General features: G+C 31.5%; 1 protein-coding gene across 3 annotated transcripts in view; it reads right to left on the bottom strand.

Annotated features, from left to right (window-relative positions):
• The window catches only part of LOC145263179 (plexin domain-containing protein 1-like), a 280,632-nt gene that overhangs the window by 18,339 nt on the left and 237,102 nt on the right, over positions 1–25,191 (bottom strand). Inside the window, exons 11-12 of one of the 3 annotated variants that reach the window (XM_080120224.1) lie at positions 22,142–22,178; positions 5,829–5,975 (exon numbers count right to left, since the gene is read on the bottom strand). In XM_080120224.1, the coding sequence (XP_079976350.1) occupies positions 5,829–5,975; positions 22,142–22,178 (184 nt within the window). Of the gene's footprint in view, positions 1–5,828; positions 5,976–9,496; positions 9,530–22,141; positions 22,179–25,191 lie in introns of all 3 variants that reach the window. The other 2 variants (XM_080120225.1, XM_080120226.1) reach the window with 2 other exon arrangements.

Below are 25,191 nucleotides of genomic sequence, written 5' to 3'. Positions count from 1 at the left end.
TTTAAAAGCCAAATTTCTGGCCGAAAACCGATCACATAGATTTTCCCAAATCTCAGTACCCTGTATATCAAATTTCGAGTCTGTAGACTTAAAATTGACAGAATTATTGCGTAGGGAAATGTACACACACACACAGACAGATACACAGACACGTTCACTTTTATAGATATATAGATTAAGGTTAGTATAAAATGAACCGTGTCTTTTTCTGTTCTTTGTTTAAGTTTTCTAATGCTTTGTTTTAACAGTTCTCATTTATTATCGATAATCTAACAGATTTTGCTTGCTTGTACCTACTAGCATGAATGGTGACTTTTCGTCACACAAAAGTCACCATTCAATTCGTATGTTCATCGCTAGCTAAGTCCAAGAAGTCGAGGGAAATTAACTCAAGTTCTAATATTTTTAAAATAAAATCGATCCTAAAAAATAAAAACAAAATTTCACTTATGAGGAAAAATGTTTAGCATATAATTTTTATAGCAAATAAAAAATAAAAGATTTACTTTAGGGGCTAATAAAGTTAGATTAGCACAATTAATTTTGTTATTTGAGATATTAGTTTCTTTTTTGTTAGTTTTACAAAAAAATGATAATGTTTAGTGCATTTTATCTCAGGGATCCAGTTTGTTTTTTTTTACAGTTTAACTTGTTGATCAGTATACCACAAAAGAATAAGCTGTATATAAAAAAAGTCTCTGTAACAACTGCACTAATAGCTAGGGCTGTGACAACAGAATATTCTTTTCATTCTTTCGACTCAAGTATATATCCGACACAGTAAGACACAGCCAATCAACTGAGAACCACATCAGTCTATATAAAAACATTTTCATTGCTTTGACTCAAGAGTCAAAGCAATGAAAAGAATATGCTGTTGTCACAGCCCTACTAATAACAAACTCCACCCCAGTTAATAATGCAGACGTGAAGAAACCGCCTACCCTGTATAGGGACCTCTGATAAAAGATTCAGAAAATGTTTTCTGTACAACAGCAGTGCGGTTTTCAAATGTGATTCTACACTTCTAAGAAATCTCATGCAAGTCACGTATGTGTATATATATATTACACACAAACGTGACACACACACATACTAGAAGAATATCCCTTCCAGAAAGGATAAAATAAATTCTTGAACTCAGTTTTGCAGTATGCCCCATTAAGATTAGTAAAATAAATACATATAGTAAACTTAATCCTATAGTATTCAAAGTAAAACAATGATATATATATATATATATATATATAATACTTGTTTATTGTTATATAAACATGCTCACATCCCGCTGCTACAAATAGCCACTTGTTTCAATCAAACAACAGATATCATCAGGCAGCGACTTGACTATTCAAAAGTTCTTTTGAATAGTCAAGTCGCTGCCTGATGATATCTGTTGTTTGATTGAAACAAGTGGCTATTTGTAGCAGCGGGATGTGAGCATGTTTATATAACAATAAACAAGTATTATCAGCTCTTTTTATTGAGCACTATCTAACAACCTCGTTGAATTCATTAGTCCATTACTTTTGAATATAAAAAAACCCGCGTATATATATATATATATATATATATATATATATATATATATATATATAGTTTCCAGCTATTGGGTCGTTTTCCCTTGAACCATATTTGTTGAGTGTGTTTAAAAGATGTATTACTGATTTTGGAAGAAGTTATTTCAGAAACTCATAATGTATCTCATCTGCACCGATAGCTGTATCATGTGCTTCGTTTATGGCTTTTAGGAGTTCATTTTTAGTAAAAGAATCTTTGTATTCTTTGTTGTTGGAGTTGAAATTTCATTTGTTTATCTTTTTTTTCTGTATCTTGTTTTGTCTTTTGGAAGGACTGACTAATTTTTATTAGGAGGAATTGTTTTGAAAAGTTTCGGCAAAAAGATTCGCTATTTTTGTTTTTTGTCTAGTATTTTAATGTCTTGTAGATGATTTAAAGAGGAAGGTAAGTTTTTGCCCGAAATTCTTATCATGTTCCACACTTGTTTGGGATTTGTATTTGAGTTTATTTTATTTATATAATCTTTCCATGATGTCATTTTTGCTTCTCTGACAATTTTATGAGCTATTGCTTTTTTTGCTTAAAAAAGGTTAAGATTGTACTTCGTTGGTTGGGAGTTGAATTTTCGTAAAGCAGCTTTACGTAGGAGAATTGCTTTTTGGCATTCATCGTTAAAGCAGGGTCTTTGTTGTTTGTTAGTTCTGCTACTTTTAGATGTCCATTCATGTGCAATGGCTAGTAATGTTCTACAAAAATATTCTATAGATTTATTTGGGTTTTTCTCCTCAGAGTTTTTGTTGGCATTTTTTTCATATTCCTCCCAATTCGCTTTTTTTTTTTTTTTTTTTTTTTTTTTAATTTTCCATTGGGAGAGATGGCTTTTTGTTTCTTTCAGATTTGTTATAACCACTGGAAAATATTCGCTATGCCATGAATCTTCTAGAACCTTCCATGGGGTCATACAATAGATCTAATGCTGAATAGGTGCCTGAAACAGGATGGCGGTATGTGTTGGATTTATTGTTTAATATGCACAATACATTGTCGTTAATAATTTTTTCCTTTCTCATCCAAGTATGCAGATTCCCATATATTGTGACTATTAAAGTCACCTAACAGTAAGAAGGGTTTGGGTAACTGACTTATTTTGTTCAGCTTTGTTTCGTTTATTGGATCCAGGGGTAGGATGTAGATAGTGCAGATATTTATATTTCTGCGTAGTGTGCCTGCTGTAGCAATGGTTTCATTAGTTTTTAGATCTATTTTGCTTTGTGGGATATTATTTCTAATAAGGATAGATACTCCTCCAGAGGCTCTCTGTTGGGTATTGTGTATGTGGTTGTATTGTTTGAAGTTTTTTATATTTATTTTATCTCCAGCTTTTAAAAAGGTTTCTTGGAGACATGATGGCTGGTTGATGGTTTGTTATAAAAAATAATAGGTCATTTATGTTAAGTTTTTTTTTTTTTAAACTTTTGTTAGTTATTGGTGTCTGAGCTTTGATCTTCTGTGTTCATTTCCTGAAATTTGTTTTGGATTGAGTCTCTTGGTCTGGAAGTTGAACGTGGTCTGTTTAGTAATTGTCTGTATTTTTGAGATGAGGTCTTTTCATTGATTGAGATTGTCGGACTGACTTCCTCATCTTGGTTGTTATCGTCACAACGTTTCGGCCGTTTTGCCCTCCGGCCTTCATCAGGTGTTTTGTATCGAACTGGGGAACCGTTTATTAGGAGTCTCGAACCCAACCCTTTATTATTATTACGGGGGTACTGTGTTCGGACTCCAGCCAGGCTCTGGAACATAGTTGCTGATTCTCTGTTTTGAATGTTACTTTTTACTGCCTTCGTTCAGGATTGAACTCAGCATTTTTGGGTAACTGTAAACTTTGATACAACGTCTAGGACCACTCGGCCATATGTCACTAGTGGTCCGTTTATTTTGGTTTTAACTTTGTTGGTTGGTTGGTTGGTTTCCTTTTCCTTCATGTACGCTTTTTGGTGTCTTTTTTTTTTCTTTTCTGTGAGAGGGGTTGTTTATCTGGGTGTTGCAGCACTTTGAGCTTTTGTGGGTTTTTTGAGTTAAGTTGAGTTTTGTTCAGTTTTGTAATCTTTATTTTCAATGTTGATTTGTTTTTTTGTTTGTTTTTTTTTTTAACTTTTCCATTAGTTCCCTTATTCAAGTTTGATAGGTTTGCTTTTGTTATTTGTGGTATGCTGTATGTTTTTTTGTTTTTTTTTCAGAGTATTTTGTATTTTCAGTTAAGTTACGAGCTCCTTGGAAGGTTCTATTTTTGGTACATTTTATTTCAGTAATTTCTTTTTCTTTCTTCCATTTGTTGCATTCTTTTGAGTTTGCACTATGGCCTTTTTGGCAGTTAGTACATTTTGGCTTTTTTTGGCAATCTATATGGGTCTTGTTTTCTCCACACCTCATGCATACTAGAGAGAGTGTGCACCAGTCCTGATGGTGTCTGTACCTTTGGCAGTTGTAGCATCTGAGGGAGTTTGGTATGTATTGTTCAATTTTTATTTTTTCATACCCTATTTTGATGTTACTTGGGATTTGGTGGGTATTAAAAGTTAAGATGTGGGAATTTGTATCGATAGTTTCACCATATTTATTTTAATTTGGATTCTTTTTAAATCGATAAAATTATTTATTTCTCAAGTTAATTTTGATTTCTTCCAAGAAGCACAGGTATAATTCTGAACTCCTAATTACTCCTTTACTAATGTCCAGCATTTTGTAGGGGTAGATTTTTACTTTTGGGGTGTTAAAAAGTCTCCATTTGAAGATTTCTATATGGTTTTGGCTTTCAACTTCCATGCCATTATTTAGTATCTTGACCATTTTAGGTTTTTTAGGTTTGATGCTTGAAAACATTTTCTCTATTTAGAAGGGAGACACTTTTGTTATCGCTTCTTGTTTGGTTGTTTCAATAATTATAAAATAAAGATTTTGATATAAATTGTGGTTTTGAGATTCTGTTTCTGAATCTGAACTAGATTTATCTGAAACTTTAATGGTTTCTTTTGTTGAGGCTTTTTATTTGCCATTTATATATTTTGGATTTTTCATTTCTGCTACTCCCCACCCGCCTTGGAGCCCTGTCTGGGAAGTGTTGGACAGGGGGGACCCATTCGCCCCAAGGCAACAAGGATACAAGAGAAGTATGCTCTTCCTGCTGATGGACTCAAGCATCCATGTTTCCTTCATCTTTTCTAATGGCCTCATTTCTAGAAAAAGTTTTCCAGCCATGTTTTATCCATTCTTCAGCAAGTTGATTGACCATTCAGCCACCGCTTACTAAATTAGTTGATTGTCTAATGTGGGAAGCGTGAGCGTATTTTCTTGTGTTTGTCTGATTTAGTGCTAGTCATGACTAATCGATTAATTAGATTGGGCCTATCCAACCACCCGTCTTAGCCCAAGTAAGGGCCAAAGTGGCAAGTTGCATCTCAGGGCCTTGAACATGATCTACTCAACCACAAGGATCCCATCCTTAGGCATTCATGGTAGCCACTCATTGTCAACAGGTGGCCCCATTGAGGGATTTTTCCTCTGCAGGGAGGGCAGTTGGTGTAATCTAATGCCTCAGCCAGAGGGCAACATTCAAAGAGGTGTTAGTTTTCAAAAAGGTAATCTAAAAAGATAGAAACTGATTATGATAGAAAGCAACAAAATGGGGGTGGGAGTAAGTGAATGAAATAAGCCCAAAGACCTTTCATAACCTCAGATTTCCTTTGATCTTCAGTGATCATTTTAGAAGAGGAAAAATTTAACCACAGAAAGAATGAGTAAAAAGAGAGAGAACGATTATTGGCCTTGAGAGTTAGAAAATCCAGAGAAAGTTGCAAAAACATAAATAAAAAAAATGTCCCCTTTTATAGCATTAGAAGGAACGTTTGTTCAAAATTACAAAAGGATTGCTCACAGAGAGAGAGAGAGAGAGAGAGAGAGAGAGAGAGAAAGAGAGAAAGCAGGAAGATATTTTGCAAAGCACCTTTTCATCGTACAAGATAAGTTAATAAAAAATAAAATAAAGTGGCAGAAAACAATATATCAAAAAGGTTTATGAAAACTCAGTTACGCATTTTATACGAATTGGTGAAATAAGTCCAAGAGTAACTGGTTTTGTTCGCGAAATAAATGTAAATTGCTGATTGGTTTTTAATGCAAGACAAATCAGCATTAAAACAAAGAAAATATTAAATTGTTATTTTTACTTATTTAATGCTTCCCATGTTAGGAGTGTAAATTTTAAAAGCAAAAAAAAAAAAAATCCCCTTCAGTGTAAATCAAATCACCCTTTGAACGTTGTTTCAAAGTTTCTGGAGTCGCATCCAATGAACTGTTGGTGTCAGTTGTAGGTGTGGTAACCATGTTGGTTGTTGATGGATTTGTTCGGCCTGTCGTATCTGTTCGGCCTGTCGTATCTGTTCGGCCTGTCGTATCTGTCGCAAGCAATAAAACGTTTGTATATAGAGATAAAGATGGTAATATTTCAGTTGAAGACAAAGTCTGATTGCAGCAGAAATTATTCTTGAAGTAGTAGTAACAGCAAAAACATCGGTCTCAGAATTTTACCACTTGGAAAAAGTAATAGTTTCTTAGAAAGTATATACCAAGAAGTCAAGCCACTTGAGATCTTTGAGAATTTATGTCTACTTCAGATAATGCACCTTCCCTGGTCAGTCAGTTTTTACGTTCAGCAATTTAATAACCAATTGTTCTTAAGTGGATCCATTGGGTTGTCAAACAGAACTTAGAGTTATGTCAGCGTGTGTGTGTGTGTGTATATATATACATACATACACACACTAGAAGATGCACCCAGTGTTGCTCGGTAAACATAACATTAAATTCCTTAAAATATAAAAATTAAAAAAAAAAAAAAAATTTGTAAAACTCCGACATGTTTAGGCGAGTATTATGTTTTTGTTCTAAACAGTTCACTTTTATGTAAGTAAAAAAGAAAAATCCTTTGCTTGAAATTGAAACCAAAACCTAATGACATTGAGTTAATTACGATAACCATTAGGCCAGCTTGACACAATCTATAAAAAGTGTTTACAAAACTCCTTATTTTTAACATAAAAAATTTGTCATGTGAACCATTCACGTATGCGCATTAATGGAACGGTTAGCAAATAAATAAAAATCCACTGACTCAAGTACCAATTTGCTAATTTTTACCCCTTAGCAGCCAGTTTTTCCAGATAAAACCGATTAAAAAGTTTTCCACATGCCTGAATATCCTATTATAGCAAATATCAAGTTTGTAGATCAACATTCTGTTAAGTACATAGGTTGAGATGTGTTCTCTCCTGCACACACATTCTCACTTTTATAGACATATAGATATACACCGGCTGTAGATAACTATATAATCCTCTTTTCTTGGGTAGAGTACTGTTGTAAATGATTCCGTCTGCTGCTTAATTGGTGTCATACAAAAAACTCTTTGTAAATTAACAAACAAACCGAACATTTTAAAAGTAGCAGCCAAATGTTTATATAAAAAGACATTTGAAGAAATCGTTTGCAGGCATTGATTCCATGGACTAGAAGGTAGAATTTCTGACTATCAACTAGTTGGTTGTAGGTTTACATCTCTGGCTCAGGATTGATGCTAACCTAGTCACACGGAAGAGCTGTGATACTGCAAAATTGTCTGCCTGTGGATGACTATATATATATATATATATATATATATATCAGAATTTGACCTCTTGGATTTGTTATGTATATATTATAGAAATTGCTCCAGACAAGAAGTGAAGCCATCTAATGTAAGAAGCTTAAAAAAGGGGGGGGGGAACAAAAAAAAAAACTTCAAGGTCAAAAATTAGCCAACTATAAATGTTATATAGATAAAATCTGACCTAAAAAACAAATTCTTCCCTAATGTTAAAAACATCACTAATGGAATGTGAGGACTAAAGGACAAAATATAGAAAAAGAGTTACAACACTTCTGAAAGTTCTTTCTACAGATAAGTGGATAATGCCACATGTAATATTTTAAAAAAAATTAAATTTAAAAAATACAAATGTATCTTCCACTGCGACATTTTCTTTTGGTTAATTGTCCTAAAATGATGCGAGAAAATGGGGGCTCATTATATGCTAAATTTAAAATAATCTGTATTTTTTCTGCTTCACACCAAGTTTTTCAGGGTGTTTACGCAGTCACAAAGTTGAATCGCAATTTTTGTTTCGGGGCAGGAGTAATTTAGGTGAAGGTGTTAATCTACAATAATACCATAACATTTACAAGTTCTCGTATAGTAAAAAATCTACTTCTTCAAAGACAAATTTGCACTGTCTTTCATGCAGTTCTAGAATGCACTTACGGGAAAACAACTGCAAGGGAAAATGTAACAACTGAACCGTTTCAATAATCATTTTTATTATTAGTCTTTCTTTTTATACGACTACAAATTTTGTTTTACAACCAATTCAGTCATGGAAACTCAAAATTCAAGAACTGATGCTAAAGTATTTTCTTGCACAGAGCTATAGAAATCTTAATCCATATACACCTAATTCAATTTCACATGAAGTTTTTCAAATTGTTCAAAGTTTTTTAGCTGCCTCTTGTAATGTTTGTCGATGTGAAGGAACAGGACAAAAACCAGAATTATTTGCCAGTATTTTTCTTGAGAAAAACTTGATTTTTCAGAATCTTGTAATTCAACTGAATTCTTTTATAAAGTTGCCTAGCAAATTCATACAAAGCCATATCTTTTTTTATTTTCATCAGATTTTCATTTTTAGTTTTACTTGAAATTTAAAAAACTAACATTTTATCATTAGATTTTCATTTTTACTTGAAATTTAAAAACTATTTAACATTTTATCATAAGTATCAAAAATAGAAAATTAATTTTGTAAAAAATTAAGGAACTTATGCATGCAACATATGAACCATGTTAAAATAAACATTTGATTGGCATATTCCAGCAGGTTACATAAACGACCAGAACATACCAAAATACTCAGCCAATAGAATCATGGTAACCAACAATTTGCAAGTGCAAGAGAAATATGTGGCACAAAATTTAATAACTTATTAAATATTAGTTGAAGTCAATATCTCAAACCGACACGGTTGAAAAAAAAAAAAAAGCAGAAAAGAAAAAAAAAACACAAAAATGCTTGTGGATTATTCTATATCAAACCCATATCCTCAGATTTTGTAGTAACTTACACCATAGATAAACATCATAAAAACTAAGAAATCCTAAAAATTTGAACATGTAACTCCCAGTAGAGTCTACTGCTTGGAGAAAAATGCTTAATTTTAGGAATTTCTAAGTTTTCTAAGTTGTCCAAGTAAAGGACAAAATGAAAAAAATAATTAAACATAGGAAAAAAATTGTGATTAGCTGGTTTCGTTCAGATCAACATGCATCCTCAATCCTTAAAATAAATAAAAGATTTGACTGAAAAATGTTTGAAAGCCTTAACATTACAAATTTCAAAAAAATACAATAAAAATACTTGTATGTTACAATTATATTTCCAATATTTCGAGATAAAAATCTCTTCATCACTGATAATTACAAATTATGAGTACAGACATGTTTGTGTTTTTTCTTTGCTCCACATCTATTATTGGATTTCTGCCAATGCAATATTGAGTCAAAGTTTATTTAGTCAATTTCATTGGTTGTTGAAGCAATTCTTAAAAATCATAAGCAATTCATTCACAATTTGTAATTACACATGAAGACATTTTTATTTTGAAATATTGGAAATGCATTAATAGCTATAACGTGATTTTTATTTTTATATACCCGTGCATTGTTAAAGCTTTCAAAACCATATCTATACTATATAAACTTCAAATATAAATCATGACATTTTGTTATACCTTCATGCATATGTTGAATGGGAAGATAAACTTACCAATTTTCCCCTGATAAAAACAAATCTACATAAGTGCATGAAACTAACAAATATAAGCTTACCTGGATTTGTTGCTTTTGAAAAACGAAGGCCAGCTTTAAGTAGAGCAGAGTTGCAAGAAATTAAGATCATTTATTTTTGTACTACTACTCAGAATCAAAAATACCATTTTTTTTTTTTTTTAAATATTTACATGGTTTCAAAGATCATTTTTAAAAACGTATGTAAAAATTGGTGAAAAGTTTTTAAAAAATTCAAGGCTTGGGGGCAGGACGTGCAGTTCTCTACGCCCACCTACAAGGCTTGGGGATTTGATTTGACCTTTGTTTAAATACACAACTGGTTTTAGTCAAATCACCAAAGTTAAGAGCAATTAAACCTGGTTAATACTCTGGTGTCTGACCATTTTAGAAGATGAGGTGCTTTAAGAAAAGAAAATATTCTACCAGCATAAATGTGTTGCAGCATTGTTGCTAAGTATAACTGGAGACAGATCATGGTTTTGTCACAGAGAATGTTCAAACTAGTGTTTTTCAACCCAGTTCAATTTCTTTATAGTCCCTTTATTTTAAATTCAGTTCTAAAGCCTCCTTCCACAACCGACTCTCAACTTGAAATATCTAGACAAATAGTTTCGATAGTATGCTACCATTAAAGCATTAATTTTAGTTCTAAATCAGATAATATTTGGATGACAAATATCTTACTTCAATAAACTCAGTTATATAATATTCATTTCATATGCTTGCACATGTTGGACACCTTTAGGAAATTGACTTCCAAACTAAGCTATCTCTGGCCAGGTCTTCATCTTTATTCATTTCTTTCAAGTCCATCTTTTATCACTTCCTCTCACGTTTTCCTTGCCCATTTTCCTGCCAACTCAACTTTCTACCGCAATCATTCTTTCAACTAAAGTCACCTACACGTCTTCCTTATACTGTCCAAATTTAATCTTCTTCCAAGGTCATCAGATATAAGCCTGTCTTTAATATTCACATTTCACATCCATCATATCATTTTACTCCATGCAATGCATGTCCTCAATCTTCACTAGGTTTCACTTCCACATACCATTACACTGCACACAGGCTTGATAGATTCTGTTCTTGGTTGACAGTGGTAACGTTCTTTGCTTGTTTGTAATACCAAGATTTCCTTGAATTTATTCCATCCACACCTAACTCTTGCAATCACATTAGAACCTGCTTTACTCTGTACTCAAGCAATAGAAATATACCATTCGGCATCGACCCGACAACAGAAGACCAAATAAGAACACAAAATTGGATTTATAAGGCCATAAAATCCTACCTTGATCATCCCTTTGGGGCCTGTGGCACAGTGGATAGAGGCATTGAGTTTTTACAGTTTCAGGTGAGCATTGTTTGAAGATAGTGTTTTCGATTCTATCCAAGCAGGCAAGAGTATTAGTTTTTTTTTGTTGTTTTTTTTTTTTCACATGGTAGTCATCACTTATCAAGGCCCGGAAGCCACTCGGGGATAAGGGTTATTGCGTGTACAGTAATCAATGGGATAATACTGTAGTAATCGTTAGTAATGGAGATTTGATAAAGTGTCTTACTTAAGGGGGTGGAGGGTCGGTTTATCAGGAATTTGTTTAAAACATGGTGAGACGACAACTATGGGAGACGGTAGTTACTGGGGATGCAGTTACAAGACTCTGCACTCCTATCCCATCGTCGTTAATCATACTTAATACTAAAAAGTACCTCAAGAAATTGAGTTGCACCCAATTTCCTTTCCACAAACTGAACAGGGGAACCTTTTTTTTTTTTTTTTTTTTTTTTTTTTCAAGGAGTTTTCCCCACACTATACTCAATTTAATCTTGGTACAAATATTAAACCATGAACATCTCTTCCGGGCAACTTGTACAAAACTTCTTGAACAATGATTCTAAGACATGAATGAAAACCTACAAACAGTACAAAACCCTGATGTACTCCCACTTTAACATTAAATCTATCACTAAATGTCCTATTATTGCTACACTAGTAGGCCACCTGACGTTGCCCGGTTTTAAAATATGCTTAAATATGATATTTTAATTTATGCAGATGTCATTATTATTATAGAGCCAATTCTCTATTGAATATTATATTGTACCTAATATATAGAAGTGATTTCAAAAGTGAAAAAAATATGACTTGGGTGCCATCAACTCGAAATGAAACCAAAACATTTAGCTTTCCAGCGATATTCCCTACCATTTGACGTAAAAACAAATAGGCATCAAAACCTTCAAAATTAATGCGTTTAATATCTAAATGTATATTTGCGCATGTGTAGAAGTCAACTTATATCTGCCAAGTTTCAGTTTTCACCCCTTAACAGTTTTTTTTTTACTGACTAAAAAACAAATCAAATTTGTTTGACAGATCCAAATACCCCATATATGAAGTTTCAATTCTGTCAATCAAAAATTGGCCGAGTAATTTGGTAGAGACCATTTTGCACATACAAGGTTACATGCACACCATATATATATATATATATATATATATATATATGAGTGTAGGTTCTATAAAAAAATATATATGAGTGTAGCCATCAACAATTGTGGGTTTTTCAGCCTTTTATCATTTTTTATTTTAAAATAAAAAAAAAATGATTAAAGGCTGAAAAACCCACAATTGTTGATGGCTACACTCATATATATATTTTTTTTTCTCTCACTGGAACTACACAACCATCACTTTATATATATATATATATATATATATATATATATATATATATATATATATACACACACTTCAGTTCAGCTTGGCTTTGCTCGGGCCCTATGTACTGTTCATAACTTCATGTGCATATATATATATATATTAAAAAGTTTGCCTTGTCCAGGTAACTTGCATCAAAAATTTTAAGTGTTTTGACCCAAAATTGGCGGAGGAGTTTGGTAGGGTCTGCAAAGGTCAACTCTTTCAACTTTAACCTCTTGGCAGCCAAATTTTCGCCCCCAAAACTGATTAAAAAGTTTGCTGCATGTCCTAATATTCTTTATGTAAAATTTCAAATGTTTAAACCCAAAATTGGCCGAAGAGACCGCAAAGGTCAAATCTTTTGAACTTTGACCACTTGGCAACCAAATTTTCAGCCTAAAACTTTTTTAACTTTAATCCCAATTTTGACCCCTTATTTGTTTTCGGCTCACATCAAACTAAAAAGTTTGATCCATGTCTAAGTAACCTACATCTAAAATTTCAAGTGTTTAGACCCAAAATTGGCAGAGGAGTTTGGCAGAGTTTTTAAAGGTCAAATCATTGAACTTTGACCCCTTGACAGCCAAATTTCTGGCCAAAAACTGATTAAAAAGATTTTTCCAAATCTCAATACTCCTTTTGTCAAATCTCAAATCTGTAGGCTGAAAACATTGACAGTAGTTAGGTAAGAAAATGTATACAGACACACAAACACAATTTCGCTTTTATATACCACAACTGAGCATTTCTTTAGATTGTTTCAATTATCTTCACCAACCACTCGTTTACACTTAAGTTTCTATAAAGTCTGTCAGAAAACATTCCTCGGCACTGTGAAAATCTTTAAGTACATAAAAGCAAAATACAAGTTCTTACTGACCAGACTTGAAGCAAAAATGTAATCTATGCTTATCTAACTTCTTATTTGCTGTGCATTTATTCTTTTGACCACTGATTTATGAAATGTGACAATTGCAAAAAACTAGGAATTACAGAGACAAAGCCAGAGAACATTGAATTTAACATGTTGGAATAGAGGAACGGAATCATGTGACATGATCAATGAACTCCGGGGACGTTTTAGAGTTGATCCCAGGTTGCAAGCAAACGAGAAAAGACTTATGGAAAAATTTAGCAGCATTTCTTTCTCCTTTACCATGCCCCATCCATCCATTTAGTGTGGCCGCAGCCGAGATTGAACCCACTACACAAGTTTTTAGTGTAATTCAAATTTTTTCGGTAGCTGAATACTTGATGCTTCGCCAGGTCTATCAAGGGAATATTTTATCGTGACACCATCACTAAATGGGGTGCCTACCACGGCTTAAGAGAGTCCCATCTATCCTTGAGAGAAGGATAGACCGCGCCAGTTCCTCAACCTGGTATTTTACCTCATGGTACATACAGCGCCTCACCTTCCCAAATGGTCACCCATCTAATACTGGCCAGGCTCAACGTTGCTTAACTTTGGTGATCTGGTGAGAATCGGGGTGTCAACATGAATTGTGCCCAACAATGTTTAAATGAGAGAATAAAAAAGCAAGACAATTTTATTTGAAATAGTTCAAGTTAATTATAGTCCTAGAGCTTCCATTAAGCCCAACAGAGAACACCCTTGCCTCTCCACAAAAACAAATGCCAATAGACAATCAACTAGAATCTTCATAGTCAGCCAAGCACCTGATGAGATAAATCTGCTACCAGCACAACGAATCAAGAGAGAAATGTCAAATGTAGCTTACAAGTGCATCTGAAGATTCGCTACCTAAAAATATGCAGATGTAGTCGAATCATACGATCATTGTAATTTTATTTTCTACAGGTGCATATCATATTTGGAAATTGGCATAGAAGTTATATGCAAAATTATGCCCTCAAAATGCAATTCTAGATTTATTCCTGTTGACATTTTTTTTTTTTTTTAAATTTAAAAAAATGGTATAGTTCCAATATGAAGCAAAGTAAAAAATAAAGAATCTTTTTTTTTTTTTTTAAAGAAAATGTTAGGAATTCAGCTGATAGCATCTTTAAGGGAGAAGAAAGATTTCTCTACACTGGTGGATTGAGCTTTCAAGCAAGCAAATGGTTGAAACAGTTTAAATAATAGCTCTTCATAAAAGAATTGAGCAATTTCAGCAATCAATAATGCAAATGCAAAACACATTCTTCCCTTACTTCTTTTGGAGTTCAAGGGATTAAAGAAAAAACTACTCTTTGTAATGAGAGTAATAACACAAGCATAAGTCGTCCAAGTACTGATTAGGCAGTCTAGTTTCAAATCTCAGCATTAAAACATTTGCCACGATTAACCACTGAAGAGACAGTTGTCCGTGTGGATGTATATTTGTAGTATAAGTTTTTGTTTACATAAGCATTTTAACTACATATCAAACATGTTTCAGCTTCACCCGGATTAGAGTTGAGCTTACTCAGCCAAGTCTCTACAAATACGTAGCCAAAATGTGTGTATAAATAAATTTATACATGTTATTGAGCAATATTATATTAATATAGTAGGGATTCATTGGATTAACTTACAAAAAAAAAAAAAAAAAAAATCAGATTAGAATTATATATACGTGTGTATGTGCATGTTATAGGAGAAATTAATGAACTATTACTTGTGCAAGAGAATATTCAATGGATGATCGAAATTATATATATATATATATATATATATATATATATATATCAGGTTCTAATGTATTTATAAAATAAATTTAAAAAATTTTTCTTCTTAAGTGTTCAATGCTAGGTAGAGTGTTAAAAATATTACATAAACATTTGTGTGGCTTACACACTTGCAACCATATTTTAGTGAAACTATTTTTTCAGAGCCCAATTATAATTATTTGGGGGATTCTGAAGAGATAGTATCACCGAAACAACTGCAGCTATATCAGAATTTTTGTAGGAATTTTTGACACCCCTAACACGAAACTGCGAATAAAATATAAAAAAAACTCGTAATTTCTCTTTTAAGAGTGGTTTGCTCTTTTTCCTTATGGATTATACTTCCAAAATAAACTATTAAAGTTGTATAAAAAGTAATAGAAATATTTTTTTATTTAAAAAAAAAAAAAAAAAAAAAAGTTATTTGAATTTTACGAGTTCAGTATTTTTCAATTTTTAAACTTCAAAAATCTATAAAAAAAATTTCTATTGATTCTATTTTTACGATATTTTCAGGGTCAATGTGAAATTTTATGCTCTTTCCAATAAACCGAATATAATATTTTAGACAAACGTTTTTGTTTTTTTTAAATCTCCCCCCCCCCCATTTTCAAGTGTCTATTAAAAAAGTAAATAATTAATTTACTCATCAAAGTTTTATATATCAAAAGTTGAAGATAAAAGATCAATAAATAATATATTCAAATTTAAAACAAAAAAAAGTAGTGTTTTTTTTTTTTTTTTAGAAATTTACCTGTAAAGTCTGAAGTTTAAAACCTTTTTTTTTTTTTTTTTTTAATCACGTTTTTTGGGTTTTTTTTTTTTTTTTAATGAAACCTTGGCCATTGCTCGTTTAATTGAAAAAAGAATTAGGGTTTGAATTACATTTTTCGAGTAGTTATAAGCTTGGAAACACAGGGGGGTCGAATTATTCAATATTTTTCACAAAGTTTCTGACACCTACTGCAGTTGTGTAAGCCATACACACGTATAATACATTTGTGTGTGTGCGCATGAAGTGTTTGATTGCAAAATGAAATCCAATTTTTTCCAAATAAAAATAATGGTATAAAAAGAGAAACCATTAAAATATTTTAATTTCCAATTAAAATAATATTTTGATGGTTTACCTTTTTGCTTTCAGAATAAAAATAAATCACATGAAATCAGATTTGAGAACATGATAAAGGAGCAAAATAAAATGTAAAACAAAAAAAATAAAATGACAGTAACTAAATTTTGAAAATTACATTCATCATTTAGACATCAAAATTCATCATACAAAATATAAGACAACTTGTGAAAAAAAAAAACCATACAAAGTTGAAAAATTTGACAAATGAGTAGAAATCTATATACATTGTGAACAACACTAGGTGAATACAAAGTTAACTTTCGACAACAAGTTTAAAGTTTCAATTTCTAATATTTGAGTTTATTCAGACTCTTATTCTTCTCATCTTGAATGCCGTCTCACATTTGGATGCAACCTTTAACCTCCTTTAGACATGGCCATCTGTATGAAATCCCTTATTCAGTCCATAGGAGTAGCTAGCTTCTGTTCCACCAGCCATAACTGGCTGAAAGCCTTGAGTAATTTATAATTATATTTTTAGTGTCATATGTACTGGGGATTAAACCTTAAACCCCCAGAAGTCTATCACTTAGTTATAGTGTTTTTTTTTTAACAAAGTTGATTTATATTTTAGTAGAGATACTTGGTGCTTTTTACAAAAAATGGTAACCATTTGCTTTTCCAATATTATCATTTTGGCACTTTTATCCATTGTACCATTGATCCTTTCAGACAATTCTAGCATGAATTTTAAGTCTTAAACATTTTTATATGTAGTTTTACGACTTATAACTATATATCATTTGAATAGCATCTAAGATGAGAACTGTAGTCTAAATAATCCAAATAATCCTATTCTTAAAATTCAAAAGTATAAAAATTTAAATAGTATATTTCTATTTCTGTTTAAACACATCTTACAGAGTAGGGTAGACAGTTTTGTCAGCCAGCCTTGGAGCTGCTTCCTTTACTATTGGGCTCTTGAAGGGCTAACTTTTGGGCTAGCCTGTTTGGAGTCCAAGGGATTGAATGTTGGTGGTGGGGTTTCAGGCTTGGTTTATCTTGAAATGATTCTACTTTTTTATTATTATGGTTAGCTTCTTACATCAAGTGGCTTCATGTGTTGACTGGGACATGAAAAAATTTTTTTTAAGAACTGACAACCTTTGTTGGGTAAAATCATGGGAGTAAACTTTTGCTTATATATATATATATATATATATATATATATATATATATATATATATAATGCACTTAGTTATTTGGATGCTAATGCAGAGTGTGATCCACGCTATTTTTTTTTAAATTGTAAGTATAGAATAGGTACAAAACACCCTATCCTCCCCATGTTAAGAATGGCTTTTTAAATAACGCTATTATTTCAGCACGGATCACTCTCTGCATGAGTATCGTTATTTGAATATATGTATATATAAACGGTTTAAGGTTTAAAGGTTTTCTCTCCTGACAAACACAATTTCTCCATCCATTTCTCTTTATTTGTTTTTGTTCTCTAGTTCCTTCTTCATGTTTGTCATTTGACTTTTACATTCAGCAACATCGCGTTTTCAGTATCCTTCAACAATTTTGATATCACTTTTTCAAATGTTGCAATTTTCAAAATTTTCACTTTTTATAATAACTAGTAAATATTCTATACTTTTATTTTGCTAGTTATTTCTCCTTTATATCAACACAATTATAAAACTCTGTAGACCGTATGCCCTTGCTTGAATCTTGTCTTCAACGCTTGGGCAATTCCATCTTTTAAAAAGGTATGACAAATTAATATATACATATATATGCATATGGGCATGGCTCAGAGGCCAAGAAATGAGGATGGAGAGTTGTAGGTTTTGGTTTCAATTCTAGCTGATGGCACCCAAGTCATATATATTTTTTTAGTTTTGATTTCACTATTATATATTAGGTGCAATATAATGATAGAGAATTGTCTTTAATAATAAATACGTAATCTGCATGAATTAAAATATATTTAAGTGTATCTTGCAACCGGGCAATGCTGGGCAGCCTGCTAGTATATATATATATATATATATATATTCCAGGTGAAAAATATCCAAAAGTATAAACCATTGAATTTAATAAGATTGTTGATAATGCTTGATAAAGACAGCAAGGTATTATTTTATTCAATCTAGGTAAACAAAATTTCTATTAGTTGCGACAATAAATCTACTGTTTTAGTCTTAAATACTAACTCCTTCACTGTTGAGCACTTTCAAATGCTGGACTGTTACCGATAAAATTGAAGACAAATTTCAATACTTTGTTAAAGTACAAACCCACTACAAAAGTCTGGCATTACCTACTTGTCTTGATGATGAAAACCAATGAACTATTAAGATTAATGAAATGGAAGAGTTATTTCTTTTTTTGATAAATCCTTAAATGACAACCATAAGAATTATTTTGGTTTCAAAAACTGAAACAACACCGTGTCGAGCAACTTGAAAATTTCCAAAGTGATCTAATGAATGTTATAAAACAAATCTTCCCAATAAGAAAAATCACTACCAAAGGAAACTAGACAACACAGTCAAAGAAATTAGCAAGTCAAAACTTATATTCATGAAAGCAGACAAAACACAATTTCTATAAACTTACAAAACAAAAATGCCATAAGGTACTCAAGCAAAATATTAAAAAACTTATTTAAAAAAAAAAACAATTGCAGACATAATTAATAAAATAGATTCAAATAGCAAACTTGAAACAAGCAATAGAGTAAACAAACTACACAAAAGTGTACAGGCTTCTTAAGGATCATAAATTTGACTTTATAAATAAACCTTCCATTAGACTCATTACCCCCACCAGACCAGAAATTGGTAAAATAAGTAAACAAAATACTAAAAAGTATTAAGATATAAATCATGTTTACTTATAATAAACAGAACCTATAGGTTAACATGGTTGAAAATCAGATGGTTCTCAAATATTAAAAAAGAGAAAAAAAGAGAAAAATGTTTTTCATACAATTTGACATAAAAAAATACTACCCATCAATCACAAAATAACTAAGGAAATAGGGAATTTGCCACAATTCTTTCAGACATTTTCCAAGAGCCACATAGAAATTATTAAGTGCAAAACCACTGTACTATCGAGCAATTATGAAAAGTGGACAAAAAAGATCAGGTCAGCCAATTTGATGTTTCTATGGGCCCCTGGATTTGGCAGGTCTTTACATTTTATATAACCTAGCCAAGGACATTGAAATAGAAAATATTAGACTTTATAGAGTTGATGGACTCCTGGTTAGAAAAGATTTCAATGGCCTAAACTGAATACATGAAAATTATCCTCAAAGAATTCAGAATTAACTTGAAAGAAGAAATTATTTCAAATATTAAAATAGTAAATATCTTGGATCTAACCCTAAACTTAGAAAAAAAGATATCTGAACCATACAAAAAAGATAATCCTAACCTAATTTACATAAATCCACTCTCCCATCACCCAAAATCCATAATAAAGCATATCCCTAAATCAAAAGTGATAACTCTTCTAACAAACATTTTTAACTCCCACAAAACTTTCTATAAGAAAGCCCTGAAAAATAGCAGATATAAAAACACAATTAGAATATGTTCAGCCTACATCTTGTACTAAAACACACAAAAATAGTAGAAAAGGAAAAATATATGGTTTACTCCCCTCCTTTCAATTTTAATGTTAAAACCCAACTTGGTGAAAAAAAAATTTCTAAATCTCAAAGCTATATTTTCCATCTGATAATATCTTACATAAAATTTTCAACAAAAAACACAGCAAACTTGATTTATAGTTGTAGTGACAATCTGAAAAAAAATAAACATAATAGGAAAATTTCGAACAATATAAATGAATCAAACACTAATATGTTAACTAAATCATGTAACTGCTCAAATAAACTGATATGCACTTAATGGATATTGCTTAGTAATCTCTAGTATATAAAGCCAGAATCTCCACCAAAGAATACCCAAAAATCAATCAACTTTATATTAGTATCACTGGTAGACTTTCAAGGAAAGATTCATTGGTCATAAATGCTTTATCGAGAAGCCAAACTAGAAAAGAAAAACATCACTTTCTGTATATTATAATGAACTGATTGAACAAAATTTAACACCAACTATGAAAAAAGCTAAAACCTGTTCCCTCTTTAACTCACTTTGTTACTTGTGCCTTGCCAAGAAAATATGTATTACAAGACTTAAAGACAGGGATAAACTTCTTAATAAAAACAAGAAACCTTCATAAATCGTAGACATAAAACACCTCAGCAACCTAAACCTTGTAAACTAAATGCTGATAGGGACACCTAAGTATGCAACACAATCCTCTTAGTATTAATGTTTCTACTTTATTATCTATATATATATATAAATCTGTTTAAATGTTTGTATATCTGCCTAAAACTTTTGACAGAAGTGACTGATTTTCACGAGATCGGTATCATTTTGAAACTCGAACCCTTCGGACAACAAATATAAAAAAATTGGCTAAAAACATTAATTCCTTCACCCTCAACTGGGCACTTTTCTACAGGGAGAGGCTGCTTTTTTGCAGATATTTTTGAAAGTCATCATCTCTTTTCGATCGTCTAGCCTTAATTTAAACCTACATCACTTTCGATTTGGTGATGGATGCAACAGCAAACATGTCACTTTTTTTTCATTTTCCTTTTCAGTACAGGTTCGAGCCTGCCTGCTTATGACCACTTTTTTTTTTTGTGCCTCAACACACCTCCAAACACCCAGGCAATGCCAGGCACCCAAGCTAGTTAGCTGTAAACTTCAATTAATTTCAAATCTGAATAATACCTCACCATCACCACCCCTTTCATTTATTTCCATAAATTAAACGGCTTCACTTGCATGGTTGCTTGTATACTTATATACTTGTAGATATATCCATATAAGTATGCATGAGTATATAGATACTCTCTTAATTCTCTACTAAAACTTAATTTGCATATTATTGTATTTTACAAAACCTAGACGTTTAACACTTATAATTTATCAATGGTTTAAAAAGATGTGTATCAATCCAACCAATTCGTCATTAACTGAAATTGTAGATTTCATTCTTCACAATATTAATATGCATAATTAATACTTGTATAGTAAAAATTGTAATAATATACACCCACAGCTTTATGATTAAACGAACAAACCAGATAATTTTATAAGTTGCTGACATTCTCTCCTAGAATACTGTTGTATCGATTTGTCATTAACCTTAAAAGGTTTTTACATGTTATAACCCTAATCTCTTCAGATTAACCCAGCTATTTTAAGGTATAAGTTTTAATAGAAATACATAAATCATAAATATTTGTATAATGCATTAATTTCAAAAATAAAATTTTAAATTAATGTTTATAATGTATTTGTTAGTTTCTACATGTTAACAATTTATCCATTATTAATTACTTCTAATAAAATGAATATTAACAATTTTTATAAATAAGTTATAACATATGGTGTATATTTTGTATTTGTATGATTCTGACTATTCTGCTTGTACTGAGTACTATAAAATATTTAATTAAACAGATTAAACTAATTATCATTAAATTTAAAATCTTAGGCTTCTCATAAGAAAATTTAAAGTGATATCAAAATGAAGTCCTTATATTTAACTTAATTTTTAATTCAAACCAAGTTTTTCTCAACAAATTTTACCATTATTATTACTATTATTATTATAGATGAAACTAAGTTAACAATGTCTAGAATATATGTGCTTGTTACCATAGAAACCAATAGCAGACAGATTGACTACATCCTCCCTTCCATTTTCATTTTCTTGGTTAAATTTTAATTTGTCACCAACAAGAGCAGCTATCTGACCTAACTAGAATAACTAAGGCTATCTTTCATGGAGTCTAGTAGCTGCTGATTAAACCACCTTCTCTCTCCTAATAATCTGTAAGCATGTTTCCAAATGCCCACAATAGAAATTAAAAATAAAAAAAAGAAAGAAAAAAAAAAGGCATTCCAAATTTTTATTTTTCATTTTTGTTGTTCTTTTCAATAAGAGACTGGCGTAGATGAAGACCTGAGACTTTGGTTGCCTGATGAGATCTTTTCAGATTGAAATGATATATTTATTGTCGCAACCAATGGTAAATTTTTTTTTTTTTACATAAACTGAATAAATAATTATATGCAGAATGATCCAGAAACAGATTATGAGAATATATGTAAACGGTACTTACAAGATTTATGCGGGCACTTTTTCATATCAGCTTCTGACTATATAAAAAAAAGAATAAAACAGATAACAATTATAAAACTAAAGTTATTATTTTAGATAAGCAAAATCTTCCCAAATGCTTCCATGTCCTCTACTTCTTTATATTTCCTTTTATAAATGGATAACAAATATTTACGATTAAATAATAATAATCATATAATCTATTATAAAACTTAAACTGTCTTGCTTCGGCGTTGAAACTGTTCATCTGGTTTACAGCTCCCAGTTTGAAAAATTCTATGCATGTGTAAGTAAATAAAAACAAAACATTTTTTTAATCAATTTTTTCATGTTTAAAATATGCAATATGGAATCGTTTACAAACAAACTAAAACAACATGTTTACGGTATAAAGTCTTTTATATATTGCGTAATTGACAGTTTAAAGATGTTAAAATTACTCAGATCAGCTTGCTCAGTCATTTAAACCATGTCAATAAAAAGAAACTACTTAACTATCAACATATAATATCTAACTTGTTTTTATAAATGGAAAAATCCTAGAATAACTCTTACCGAACGCAATAAAAGTGAAATCTAATAGTAAACCAGTTGGTTAAGAAAAGTGAAGGAATTTAAATCATTTAACCGGTAAATCCTATTTCAGATCCCTTTAATTTTAAAAATTAATTTCTCACAGTAACTGTAACCATTTTTTTTTCTAAACTTCTGACATAAAACCAAAAATCATTTTTTTAAATTGGTTTGTGTTATAAATAAAATTGTTCAGCTTAAGAATTTTTTTTTTGTTTTTCATTTCAAATAATAAAATACACAAATAATCTTTAAGCATTTTAGGAATGTATTTCCGTTTTCATTTTTTTCTTTACATTTTTGTATATTACATTTTAACGAATTCTAATATAAACAAAATGTAAAACCCAAAGATAATAGAAAACAATGAACATTTTTAAGGTCCCAAATTTTTTTAAACTATTATTTCAATTGTATTTTTAAACAAAACAAAATAAATGTTTTTCTAATGTAAATAACCCCCCCCCCTCCCAAAAAAGAACTACTTGTTCAATTTACGTATTTAAAAAATATTTGGTATATTTTTTATAAGCTAATCCAGCATAGAAATCAAAATCTACTTTTTGGGGGCCAATATGTTCAAACGGCCTAGATACTAGAAAAGGAATTGTTTAAAAGTAATAAAAAATAACATTTTAGAGTGGAGGGATCAATTTTCTATATAAATTTAATGTAAAATGAGCATCCACTTCTTGACCACATAGCAGTAAACGAGACCCGTAATCATTGGCATTTTTTAAAGGTTGGTGGCCGGTATGGGTGAGGCAAAAAGGAGAGAATGGAGTGATGGAGTCATAAATTTCAAACATTTTAATACATAGAAACACTTCAAAACGTGTGTGGGGGGAGGGGGAGGGGCATTTTTTTCTTTAAGATTTGCTTCAAAAAGTTTTCACTGTTACATATTGCTTAATCAATTATTATTTCCTGATATTTTTAAAGCTGCTAATATACAAAAATAAACTATGGTGAACGTGTACAATGCACACTTCTTCCTTGTAATTTATTTTCACCTTTTTTTAACGAATTACACCCCTCTTATAGAAAAGAATTTTTCATTTAATCTAAGCGCAATGATGTTAAGACCTTTATTATCCAATGTATTCCGTACAGTTTTCACTGGTCGCCATGTTTGTTTTTGGGCATGTGCATTCAATTTCTGCAACTTTATACATTAATTCTGTATACTCACTATTCCATAGCTAGCTATAACATACTGACCCAATGGGTCACAGATAGTCTAGTATATAATTATTATTTCATATTAGCATTTCAGCCTGGTGTTGCCCAGGTGTTTGGATTGGAGGTGTATATTGAGAAAAAAAAAAAAAAAGTGGTAAATTTTTTTAACTTTGACCCCTATTATGACCCCTTAACATTTGTTTTGGCCTCAAATCAAGTTATTACGTTAGCTTCATATCCAAGGAACCTATATCTAAAATTTCAAGTGTTTAGACCCAAAATTGGCAGAGGAGTTTGGTAGAGTTTTCAAAGGTCAAATTGTTGAACTTAATAGCCAAATTTCTGGCCGAAAACAGATTACAAAGATTTTCCCAAATCTCAGTACCCTGTATATCAAATTTCAAGTCTGTAGACTGAAAATTGACAGAGATATTGTGTAGGGAAATGTACACAGACAGACACACACACTTTCACAGATATACACATATTGTAATACTATAAGGTGATGTACAATATGTCAATCGACTTCAGTAGTTTGTTAAATATAATTTAATACTACTAGTACTATATATTTATTACTACTATACAAGGTGGAACAATAAATTAAAAGACATGATTCCATTTCTGTTTGATGAAAATCAGTTTTTTTTTTTTGTTGCAGACCATTTACTAGTTAGCCAGTTGTGTACAAATCCCAAGAGCGATAGGAGCCTTCTATGTGTGATAAAAACAAAATTTCTGGTCACGGTTATGGTCTTTGGTGTGGTTTCAAGTGAGGACCACATCATGCCACCTCACATCTCGGAAGTCAGCTTGAAAGTCAACACCAAAATGTACCTGGATGTATGTGGTGATCTGGTGCAATCGGGTAGCCGCTGACAGACTCTGGGTGTGACAGCAGAACTGCGCCGGCCCACAAGTCCAAAGAGACCCAGGCTTGGCTTCAGAAGGTCTTTGTACCCTTCTCTCACTTCCCCCCTCCTCCTCCTCCTCCTCCTCCTCCTCCTCCTCTCCCAACCTGAACCTGTTGGATTACTTAGTTTGGTCATATCTCAAGAACATCACCAACATGACCTCCCACAACATCAAAGCCAACCTGATCGTCACCATCTGCCAAGTATCTGCTGAGCTCTCACCGGTGCTTGTAGAAAAGGCATGCTCCCAGTTCCAGATCCGTATCAAAGCAATGATTGAAGCTGAAGGCATCTACATTAAACAGATGTCAGTTCTACTACATAATCAAGTTATGCTGAACTGATTTTTTTCAATAAAAGTTTTAAAATAGAGGTGTAGTGT

Source organism: Euprymna scolopes, chromosome 38 (genome assembly GCF_053919585.1).
Source record: "Euprymna scolopes isolate OS-2025 chromosome 38, ASM5391958v1, whole genome shotgun sequence".
NCBI classification, from domain to species: domain Eukaryota; kingdom Metazoa; phylum Mollusca; class Cephalopoda; order Sepiida; family Sepiolidae; genus Euprymna; species Euprymna scolopes.
Note: the sequence above shows the minus strand (reverse complement) of the source record. Positions and strands in the feature narration are given on the sequence as shown.